The sequence below is a fragment of the Capra hircus genome, chromosome 2, assembly GCF_001704415.2.
Source record: "Capra hircus breed San Clemente chromosome 2, ASM170441v1, whole genome shotgun sequence".
Taxonomy (NCBI): Eukaryota; Metazoa; Chordata; class Mammalia; order Artiodactyla; family Bovidae; genus Capra; species Capra hircus.
This window is the reverse complement of record NC_030809.1, coordinates 3,164,603-3,176,616: the sequence shown is the minus strand read 5'-3', so window position 1 is coordinate 3,176,616 and position 12,014 is coordinate 3,164,603. Positions and strand designations below refer to the sequence as shown.

General features: G+C 48.3%; 1 protein-coding gene across 2 annotated transcripts in view; it reads right to left on the bottom strand.

Annotated features, from left to right (window-relative positions):
- Window positions 1-9,628, bottom strand: part of OTUD3 (OTU deubiquitinase 3) — a 33,864-nt gene extending 24,236 nt beyond the window's left edge. Inside the window, exons 1-2 of one of the 2 annotated variants that reach the window (XM_018054901.1) lie at window positions 9,267-9,628; window positions 847-995 (exon numbers count right to left, since the gene is read on the bottom strand). In XM_018054901.1, coding sequence (XP_017910390.1) covers window positions 847-995; window positions 9,267-9,487 — 370 coding nt within the window. In that variant the 5' untranslated portion in view covers window positions 9,488-9,628. The remainder of the gene's footprint in view (window positions 1-846; window positions 996-9,266) is intronic. The other variant, XM_018054897.1, reaches the window with a different exon arrangement.

Genomic DNA, 12,014 nt, shown 5'->3' with positions numbered 1-12,014 from the left:
GAAGGGGACGACAGGGGATGAGATGGTTGGAGGGCAACACCGACTCAACGGACATGAGGTTGAGTAAGTTCTGGGAGGTAGTGAAAGACAGGGAAGCCTGGCATGCTGCAGTCCACGGGGTCGCAAGGAGTCAGACAACAACGACAGACCTTTCCTAATTTGCTTTGTATAAAGACACCTTTTAAAAATAGGGTCAATCTTGGACTGCACGAGTGGCGCAGTAGATGGGAATCCACCTGCCAATGCAGGGGACAGAGGTTCAATCCCTATTCTGGGAAGATCCCACATACTGCGGAGCAACTAAGTCCGTGTACCACAACTACTGAGCCTGCACTCCAAAGCCCTCGAGCCGCAACTACCAAGCCTGCATGCTGTGGCCACTGAAGCCTGTGCGTCCAGAGCCCGCGCTCCGCAACAAGAGAAGGCCCTGCAGTGAGAAAGCTACCTGCCGCAGTGAAGAGTAGCCCCCTCACTGAAACCAGAGAAAGCCCGTGTGCAGCAACGAAGACAAGGCACAGCCAAAAATAAAACTTTTTAAAAAGTAGAATCAATCTAAACACACTGTTTTATAACCTGCTTCCCCCCTTCTCCCTTCCCCTCCACCCCAAATAAAAAGTCACTTTTCAAGTTAATTATCATCATTTTTACTAATGGCACCTACATCTAAACGTACTGATTCTTAACAGCCTGACATGCTGCCTGTAACAGCAGAGACAAACAAATATTTTTTGAATAAAAAAATGTCATAATTTATGTAATCAAACCCCTAGCTGGGAGGGTCGGGGATGCTAACGGATTACCCAATGCATCACTCCTGGAGGATCCAGTGTCCCACGGTGAACCTACCATGTTTCTCAAAAGGAATGTCATCTTCCACAAAGGGTTCAAAATCTTCTCGCTGCTTTATCATGTAGTCCACTGTCTCCTGTCGGTGCTTGAGATGATTTCGTGAGTGTCCTTCCAACTGATCACCAAGAGCTCTGAATAGGCAGTTGCTATCAAAACAAAAATGCTGGTCAAGACCTTTTAAAAATGAACTTAGTTCATCTAAAACAATGATGCTTCATGGCAGGCCATCCAAGGTAATCTTTCACACAGAGAAGAGATAAAGCTTCAGCTCTCTGACTGTCCAGAATTCTTCCCAGATACCAGGGGCAGGAGAGCACCAGGGAAGATATTCAACCACCTTCCCTTTTTGAGAGGCAACAAACAAGAATCCTACTCCCCATTTACGAGCTGGCTGACTCAGGAAAGATACTGAACTTCTCTGAGCCTCCACTGCCTCAACAAGTGGAGTTGGTGATTTACTAACCACCTGAAGACAGGGCCCAGACACCACGGCCACTCCACATCTAAGGGCTCTCTATGACGCCCAGATCTCCTTCCAAAATGGTAAATCATATCTACTATCTCTTTTCTGAAAGCCCTTCCACTATGGCTGCACAGCTAACTAATCATTCACCTAACAAGTATCACAAACACAGCAATTTGTCAAGCTCCCAATAGAAGCAATCAAACTTCCCATCCTGTTTTGAGTCCTGAGGACACAGTGGAGAAAGGCGTGGGAAGGAAAGCACTGGGGCCACCCGCAGGTGCAGCTCACGGCTCACTCTCCCTCCCGGTGCCTCTCCTCTCACTTAAGGAGCCACAGTGATGTTTCTACTTCTGCCAGATGAAAATTCTCCTAGCTTTCCTTTTGTTTCCTTCCTAAAATTAAACTGCTGGTAATAAATCTTAAGAGTTTACTTTCACACCCCTTAACGGCTTCTAAAATTCCAAACTACATCACAAACACAGAGCCCAGATACACAGAGACTGAAACACAAGCTGGCATCCTCAAAACTAAGGAAAGAGCCCTTCTGAAGCCAGACAGTTGCGCACTTTCACATCAGACTGTTCACTCTTCCAAATGAAAATCTATGACATTCTAATTCCAAAATATAAACTCATCACTTCTCAAAGGACTTTAGACCTAAGTGTTTGGCGACAGAGGTTTTTTTTATTTTCAACTTAGAAAAGTGAGTTTTCAACAGAAAGTTGGAGAGGCAGGAATCTCTTCAAACGTATAAGGATTTATACTTCTTTTTTTGGCAGGTAAGAAGGGAGATTTAAAAGGCAACAGACTCTATAAACAAAAGAATCCAAGAAACTCTGCATCTATCTAGGGCAACATTCTAGAAGGAACTAGAACATAACAGTTCTATACACTAGAATGAGGGGTCTGTTGCTAAAATCTAACAATGGTGGTCTTTTCTCAACCACAGGGGGAAAAAAGGAAGCCAATGGATAACACGTTCCCAATTTTAAGCTTCTCTCTCAAACTCTTCTTAAACCTTTACCAACTGCTACCACTAGTTTACTCCTAAATTCCATTTAAGAGGTACGATTTGGCAAAAAATTACATACGAAGTTATTTTACATTTGATATCTCAAAATTCATGGTATTCTACAGAAAGTAACATGTTTTCTAAGAACTTTCAGTAACAGGGGCAAATATTCCACACACAAGTCAAAAAAGTAGGCATGAAACTGTACACTGCATAAGCTCCACCACCTTCACCTGCACACTGTGTACACAGATGCAGAAACACACACAAACGTACGCGAAGAAAAAGCACTGAAAGCGTCACTTAAGCAGCTCTGACAATGTGCCAGGGGCTGTTCCAAACACTTGATTCGTATTAAAAGCATTTAGTCCTTACAGTTAACTCTATGAGACAGACACAGTTACTATCCCCCTATGGTAAAGTGCCCAAGGTCACAAAATCAGTAGGTGGTGCAACCAGGATTCAATGCCAGGCACCAAAATGTTAGTGAAGTTATCCCTGGGTAGTTAGGAGTATGTGTCAAACTTACTTAAAATGTTAAATATACTTTTCTATATTTAAAAAAAACTTCCTCATGCTCACTAAAAATAGTCAACATGAAAAATCAAGATAGATGAATCACTTCCTTTTCTAGCAGTTATAAGGCAATGACACAGGAAATGTGAACAACACTGCAAGTGACCTGGGTTCCCTCAGGGAGCCCAGGAAGAGCGCTCACCATCCTCATGAGAACAGTGCGGCCAGTGCCCGAGGGCCTCGAGGAGACCCCCCACTGCTTTCTGGGCCCACGCCTCGCCTACTACACTAGAGCAGCGCCTCTCCACCCTCACACTGCTGATACTCTGGACAATCCTCTGTCCCACGCCCGGGATGGAGTTCAGCAGCATCTCTGGCCTCGGCCGACTAGAGGCCGGGAGCAGCACTGCCACTGCTCTCCCTGCCAGCTGTGACGGCCAGCAACATGCCTAGCCGCTGTCCTCCCCACTGCAGAGCCACGCCACTCTCCCCACAGATGCACATACAAAAGTCGTCAATCACACAAGTAGCACCCAAGGGCTTTGGGTGCTCAATAATTTAGCATGAGACAATACTGCAACACAGACATGAAAATAATTGACGGGCTCTTAGGGTGCAGTTGGGCTTCCCAAGTGGCACTAGTGGCAAAGAACCCGCCTACCAATGCAGGAGACAGAAGAGGCCTGGGTTCCTTCCCCAGGTTGGGAAGAGCCCCTGGAGGAGGCAATGGCAGCCCACTCCAGTGTTCTTGCCTGGAGAATTCCAAGGACAGAGGAGCCTGGTGGGTTACCATCTATAGGGTTGAAGAGTTGGACATGACTGAAGTGATTTAAAACACAAACAGGGGGCAGTAATAGTACAATACGCAGAAAAATGGGCAGCGGGTCAGGTTTTGTTCCCTTGTAGCTCAGCTGGTAAAGAATCCACCTCCAATGCAGGAAACCCTGGTCCAATTCCTGGGGCGGGAAGATCCGCTGGAGAAGGGATAGGCTACCCACTCCAGTATTCTTGGGCTTCCATGGTGGCTCAGCTGGTAAAGAATCCGCCTGCAATGCGGGAGACCTGGGTTCAATCCCTGGTTTGGAAAGATCCCTTGGAAAAGGGAATGGCTACCCACTCCAGCATTCCAGCCTAAAGAATTTCATGGACTTTATAGTCAATGAGGTTTCAAAAAGTTGGACACGACTGAGTGACTCACTTTTGAGGTCAGACCACTGCTAGAGTACTAGATGTAATTCTGATCAGTACATTTTAAGGTATGTTCAAGTGAGGTGATGTGGCTTTAAACCTGGTGACCTTCAGCCTGAAGAAGGCTCCAGGGGACATGAACGCTGCCTCCAACTGTTATGGTGAAAGGGATATTATCCTTGTACAATAAAACTAAAACCAAAACAAGGAAGCTACAGAGACAAGGACAAACAAAAGGCAACTTTGTGTTAGTTTTACACAGACAGACTGCACAGACTAAGGATTCTGTACATTTCTATTGTCAAGCCTCAGGAACTGTCCACCTATGTGCTATACAATATGGTTGCCACTATCCAAGGTGATTACTAACCACTTGAAATGTGGTTAATCTAAATTCATGTGTGTTTAAGTGTTGAATACTGGATTTTGAACAGCATTTTTTAAATGTAAAGTATCTCATTAAAATTTGTTACATTGACTATATGCTGAAATGACATTTTAGATACAGTGGCTTGCCGTATATACTAAAATTAATTTCATCTGTTTCATTTTACGTTTTTAATATGGCTATTGAAAAATTTTCAAATTATACATGTGGTTCTGACTTCCATCAGGCAGCGATGGGCTCAATCACTGACTCTCAGAAGTGTGATCTCTGACTAGCAACTTGAGCATCACCTGAGAACTTGTTCAAAATGAAAATTCTGAGCCCTCCGCCCGAGGCCTGCTGAGTCAAACTCTCTGGGGTTGGGACCCAGCAATCTAGTCTCACTAAGGATTTAATTAGCCCTCCAGGTGATTCTGTTTTATGGTAAAGTTTGAGCAACACTAGGATCTAGACTCTAAATCAGCAGTACTCAATAAAACTGCACTTTAGAATCCATGCGGACTTTTTCTTTTTTTTTTCAATTATTCACAACCAAGCCCCACGGCCCAAGGTTCTGGTGCGGCTGATCTGGGGCAGAGCCCATTCACTGTATTTTTTTCCAAAGCTCCCCAGGTGATTCTACTGTGCCACCAAGGTGGAAAACCACTGAGCAAGACCCAAAAGATGAGGCTGCTACACACGTGAGGCAGGAACTAATGGATATTGTAGATACCCTTCTGTCATTAAAATCCTATAATTATAAAAACAAGGTAAAACTTTAAAAATAAAACAATTGTCTGAGATAGAAATAAGTAGCTAAAATTAATGATTCTTCAATGCTTTAATATTAGAACACTACTAGTTAGTCCTATAATTTGAGGCTACATTTAGGAAGACGCAACCGGATAGAGTTCAGAGAAATGTTAATATTGTACTGCCTAATCCAACTAGAGATTCTATTCATGCTACATTCAATCATGTTTTTAAGGACCACATCAAGGTTAAAATATTTCCTGTTTTGAAACTGAATCCAATTTATGTGGGTCCATCCCCTGGAGAAGGAAATGGCAACCCACTCCAGTATTCTTGCCTGGAGAATCCCATGGATGGAGGAGCTTGGTGGGCTACAGTTCATGGGTCACAAAGAGTCAGACACGACTGAGCGACTTCACTTTCACTTTTCACCTCCAGACAACACAATAAATATGAAGGTGGCCCATGAAGCATTACAACACCCTATAAGCGGCTCCCTGATTAACCCATGCTACACTGATCCAGCTAACATAAAGGCTAAGTTACAGAATACCAGCTGGTTTATTCCCAAGCACCCAAAGGCTCTAGCATGCTACAAATGCCACACTGCCAACAATGAATACATTTATATAGCGAGATGCTATCTCAGGCTATTCAATATTCTTATCAGACCAGAATGGAAAGTCAGAAGAGTGGAGACTTGATTATTTTTTCATTACCTAACTTCATATTTCACCAAGAGTACTCAAGAAATATCAACAAACAAAATAATCCACTGATATCTACTAACCCGTAACAAACAGGAAGCACCATCCACTGCACAGTGATAAAGCCTGTCTCCACCATATCCAAAAGCGACACAATACTACAGAGGACTAAACGGCCCACTGCATGGCACCCATGGGGAGAACTTGTGAACGGAAAGGGGTTCGCTTCGTGCAGCCCACAGAGGAGGAATCACCATCACCATTCGACCTAACACTGTCCAAAGAACAGGGGCGCCAGAAGGGAGCGGCACAAGCACTGCGGTCAAGCTGGCCTCCGGCCTTGTCAGACTCAGCAATTTGCGGGTCTCTCAAAAATGAGGTGCTCCTGTGCCTTTACACATATTACTCCTCAGTCCGGAGTGCTCTCTTAGCATGTTTTTATTGGCCCTTCATGGCCCAGTCTGAGAATGACCTTCTCTGAGAGGCACCTAGCACAGAGCAGGTTTCGATGAACATGTGCTGAATGAACGCGGTTTCCCTGGCCACTTCAGGGAGTGCTGGCCGCTTTCTTCTCAATAGTATGCTATAATCAGTCACTGTAAAGAATCTATCAACTTGTATTTTAAGTATTTATACCATTCATTCTTAAAGTATGACCCAGTTTGGGAAGGGAGGGTGTCTCTGAGACCTTTTCAGAGTTCTGACTCCGAAACTAATGTTAGTTATCCTTTTCGCTCTAATTCTCTCACAAGTGTACAATGGAGTTTTCTAGAGGCTACTTGATATGCGATATCTGTTATCACTGAAAGCTAATATAATGTGTTTGCGTACCATGTTTTTACTTTACTTTACTTTCTCATATAGTAAACATTGATAACCATAATCCACATAAGCCAAAGCTCTTTGGAGCCCTCATTCAATTTTAAGAGGGTAAAGGGATCCTAAGACCAGAATGCGTGAGACCTGCTGTCCTGTTTCTTTCTTACTAGGCAATGTATTCCCAGCACCTTCCTCAACCAATGTTTCCCGAATTAACTATAGAAATACGCTCTCTTCAGGGGCAGGGGAGCAGAAGTAGCGCTCCCGAGGTCCCCACGGCATTATGAGAACTCGCTCAAGGCTTCACAGCTCCCTGCGCTGCAATTCCTGCTCACAAGCAACCTTCTGTTGAGTATGTCAGTTTCCTGGACACACTGACAGTGGGAATACCAACCCGTGTAGCAGACAGAAGCAATCCAATCATCTGCAAGGAAGAACCAGACACCAGCTCAGACCCACCAAATTCAACTGATACTTCGGTTTATAAACCAACGTCTTGTGCTTATGAGTGGCTAATGCCCAGAATATTTAATAAACTATATTTGACAAAAATCAAGTATTAGGCTAAAAGCAAGACCCAGCAAAGCAACCTTTGAACTGTAGCGACTCCACTAAGAAAACAGCTCTTTGAGGGGCCCTGCTAAAGGCCTAGGTAGCCTTCCTCTATGATATTCTTATCATCATTTATTCAACAAAAATGCACTGAATGCCTTTAATGTACCAGGCACTGTGTTAGGTGGTGGCGAACAAATTGCAATCAAGCTCTAAATCCAATCCGCCTAAAACACTGCACATATGTAGGAAAACTGGAAAAGGTAAATCAAGGCCAGGTCATACATAGTCTTGATTAATAAGGTGCAACATAATGGAAACCAAACATTTTCTTGCCCCCCTTCCACAGTTAAGGCTGTATGGTCTTCAGCTTCATCTTATTCTTGCCTCTTTGCCTAGCTGAGCCCCCAAATGAAGGAGAAACAATAGCCAGGCTGTTATTAATACTGCCTCTTCCACAGTGCCACACTCTTGCAACCAGACTCCCTTTTACCTACCCCCACAATGGGGATGCTAACTGATCTCCTCGCCTCTCCCTACCCTTTTTATTCTTTCCTCCACACTCCTGGATCCATATCCCTCTTCCTGGGATCATTTTTCCTTCCCATCATCCACTCTCTCCCTCCTACTATCCCAAGTGTTTACCCCGTGTTCTTTCAAAAAGCTAGACCTACAAAGCTGGACTTAGATTCCTGTCTAAACCCCCCAAGCAATGCTAGGTAAGCGCCACTGCTTACAGAGGAGAAACTGAAGTCCATGCAAGGAAGAATTAAAGAGAAACTGCCTTCAACTTAGCAAACGACAGGCCCTCGCAGGCCTAATTTCCCGAGTGTGGCAGGAGGGCAATACCCAACAGTAAGGGATGAAAGGAGTCCAAGCATCCTGTCAAGTGGGGCTTACACTTCCTTGCGCCTGTCTGACTGCTCTTCATATGGCCCTGCTCTCTGACCGACTGGCTCCATCTCATTTCCTCAGGTCTTGACTTAAAGTCATCTTTTTTTTGGGGGGGGGGGCGGGGCGGGGAGGTGACTGGCTCCATCTCATTCCTTCAGGTCTTGGCTTAAAGTCGCCTTTTTTGGGGGTGGGGGAGACTGGCTCCATCTCATTCCCCCAGGTCTTGGCTTAAAGTCACCTTCTTTTTGGTGGGGGGGGGGGCGACTGGCTCCGTCTCATTCCCTCAGGTCTTGGCTTAAGAGTCACCTTTCTTTTTTTGGGGGGGGGGTGACTGGCTCCATCTCATTTTCTCAGGTCTCGGCTTAAAGTCGCCTTTTTTTTCGGGGGGGGGGGCGACTGGCTCCGTCTCATCCCCTCAGGTCTTGGCTTAAAGTCACCTTTCTTTTTTGGGGGTGGGGGTGGGGGGTGACTGGCTCCATCTCATTCCCTCAGGTCTTGGTTTAAAGTCACCTTTTTTCGGGGGGGGGCCGGCTCCATCTCATTCCCTCAGGTCTTGGCTTAAAGTCATCTTTTTTTGGGGGGGGCGGCTCCATCTCATTCCCTCAGGTCTTGGCTTAAAGTCACCTTTTTTGGGGGGGCCGGCTCCATCTCATTCCCTCAGGTCTTGGCTTAAAGTCATCTTTTTTTGGGGGGGGCGGCTCCATCTCATTCCCTCAGGTCTTGGCTTAAAGTCACCTTTTTTTGGGGGGGCGGCTCCATCTCATTCCCTCAGGTCTTGGCTTAAAGTCACCTTTTTTTGGGGGGGCGGCTCCATCTCATTCCCTCAGGTCTTGGCTTAAAGTCACCTTTTTTTGGGGGGGGCCGACTGGCTCCGTCTCATCCCCTCAGGTCTCGGCTTGAGAGTCACCTTATTTTTGCCCGGGGAGGAGGTGCTTCCCGGGCACCGATCTCAGGGAGACCTTCTGTCGGGACCCCCTACAGTTCGCCAGCACGAGGGCCACGGGGGAGGCCGCGCGCGTCTCGAGAGGGGGCGCCGGCGGGCCCGCGGTCCTCCCGCGCTCCGCCGGCGCAGGGAGACGGCCGCCAAGCCCCGGCGCCAAGCGCTGCGCCGCCCCCGCCCCCGCGCTCCCGGGCGCGCCTCACCCGTCCCCCGGCACCTCCCGCAGCTTCAGCCCCAGGGCCTGCAGCTGGTTGGCGAAGCTGACGAACTCCTCCTCGCAGCCCCCGCCGCCGCCGGACTCCGGCCGGTTCCGCCGCTCCTTGGCCAGGGCCCGGCGCGCCGCCCGCTCGTCCCGCTTGCGCTCGGCCTCGGCTTTGCGGCTGCCGCTGCCCGGCCGGCCCTTGGCGGCCTGCTTCCGGGACATGGCCTCGGCCCCCGCGGCCCGCAGCCGCAGGAGGAAGAGCCGCAGGACCGCCCGGGCGGCCGCCTCAGGGGCCGAAGGAGGCGAAGCGGCGCGGGCTACGGAGCCCGGCGACGGCGACGCGACCACCGCGCCTGCGCCGGCCTGAGGGCGGGCGGCGGGGGGGCGGGGGGAGAGGCGCCTCGGTCACGTGGCGGGACCCCGCCCCCCTCGGCCGGGCCGGGCTGACGAGCGCCACAGAGAGCTCGTCGGGGAGAGCTAGAGGGGCAGCCGTGTCGTTTGCGCCGCTCCTCCCCCTAGCGGTGAGCGGTCCTCCCAACTGCGGCGCCGCTAGGACCGGAGAGAACAGAACAGGGAAAGGTTCCAAAGCCGATGAGGAGTTGCTCAGCCGTGTCCGACCCTTTGCGACTTCATGGACTGTAGTCTACCCGGCTCCTCCGTCCGTGGGATTCTCCAGGCAAGAGTACTGGAGTGGGTTGCCATTCCTTTCTCCAGGGGGATCTTCCCAACCCAGGGAGGGAACCTGGGTCTCCCACATTGCAGGCAGATTCTTTACTATCTTAAAGCTGAATGCCGAAGAATTGATGCTTTTGAGCTGTGGTGTTGGAGAAGACTCTTGAGAGTCCCTTGGACTGCAAGGAGATCCAACCAGTCCATCCTAAAGGAGATCAGTCCTGGGTGTTCATTGAAAGGGCTGATGTTGAAGCTGAACTCCAATACTTTGGCCACCTGATGAGAAAAACTGACTCATTTGAAAAGACCCTGATGCTGGGAAAGATTGAAGGAGGGAGGAGAAGGGGACTACAGAGGATGAGATGGTTGGATGGCATCACCGACTCAATGGACATGAGTTTGCGTAAACTCTGGGATTTGGTGATGGACAAGGAGGCCTGGCGTGCTGCAGTCCATGGGGTCCCAAAGAGTTGGACACGACTGAGCGACTGAACTCTTTGCTATCTGAGCCACCAGGGAAGCCTGATGGCTCAGCCCACACCCTTGATTTAATCCTGCCCTTCTCTGCCTTCTCTCATAACTCAGAGAGAAGTAGCCCTTGTCCAGAACCACTAGCTCCTCTGATAATCTGGATTCCACCCTAACACCACCAACCTACGTTTGCCTGAACCAAGGGTTTTCATTGGACACAGGACTTTCGATTTTAAAACGGGGACAGCACCAGGCAAACCAAAGTAGCTGGGTAACCCTAATCCACATCTGCTGCTGCTGCTGCTGCTAAGTTGCTTCAGTCGTGTCCTACTCTGTGCAACCCCATAGACAGCAGCCCACCAGGCTCCCCCGTCCCTGGGATTCTCCAGGCAAGAACACTGGAGTGGGTTGCCATTTCCTTCTCCAATGCATGAAAGTGAAAAGTGAAAGTGAAGTCACTCAGTCATGTCCAACTCTTAGCGACACCATGGACTACAGCCTACCAGGCTCCTCCATCCATGGGATTTTCCAAGCTCCCCTAAAAGCTAACTCCATCAGTAATCGCCTCTCCCCTGCAGAACCTCTCTTCTGCCTCATTCTGGGCCCTCTTTCTTAACACTCTCTCTCCCCTGCAGAACCCCTCTTCTGCCTCGTTCCGGGCTCTCTTTCTTAATGCTGTCTCTTCCCACAGGTGTTGCCACGGTGTTGCCTACCTCTTGACCCTCCAAACAGCCTCTTTCACCATTTCTGGAAATGTTCCTAAAGTTTCTGGCCTTGATCATTTTATTTTCGCACTCTACCTACAAGTTCCCCTTTGGGAATAGCCTCCGTTTCCTCAGTTTCAACTAGCATATTTATCTTCAGCTCTTGTGTTAGATGCGGGTATAGCATTGAATCAAAGAGGCACAGCTATTGTCCTCCAGGAGCCCAGATTCCAGTGAGATATATAGGCAAGGATACAGCAGTTTCCAGGCTGCATGACATATGTTATCAAGAGTGCAAAAAGTGGAGTGAAAAATGCAAACAGTTTTCCCAGAAGAGCTGCGTTCTGGGCTGAAGCTCAGAGGATCAGTAGGACTTGGCCAGACTAAGACGGTTAAAAGAGAGAGGATTGTGTGTCCAACACCAGAGCTCTATTTTGAGGAACTGAGGGAAGTTCAATTTGACCAAGGAGCCCAGAACTTGAGTTATGAGGTAGGAAATGAAAAGAAGGGTCCGTTCTGAGCCCAGTCTTGCAGGCTAGAGGAAAGGGTTTAGTCCAAGTCCTTAGAGCCGTGGGGAGACGCTGAAGCATCTTCATCCAGAACTGACATGAGCGGGCTTACCTTTAAAATACATCTTTGGCTTTAGTTAGGAGAATGTGTTAAAGGTAGGATGCCAGGCAGAAAGTTCCTGTGGCTGCGCAAAGACAGATGGTGGTGATGCGATGCTGAGCCTGGGACGGAGAGAAAGAGGAGTGGTAGCCTGGGAAGACGGGTTCACGTGCTGGGAAAAGCTCGTGAAACAGAGTGGGACTGAACTGTTGCGGAATGTTTCACATGCTTCTCTGAAGTTCCTGAAATTCCTCCTCTACAGATCCCCCTTTTATTCTCAGAGAGAACATGAA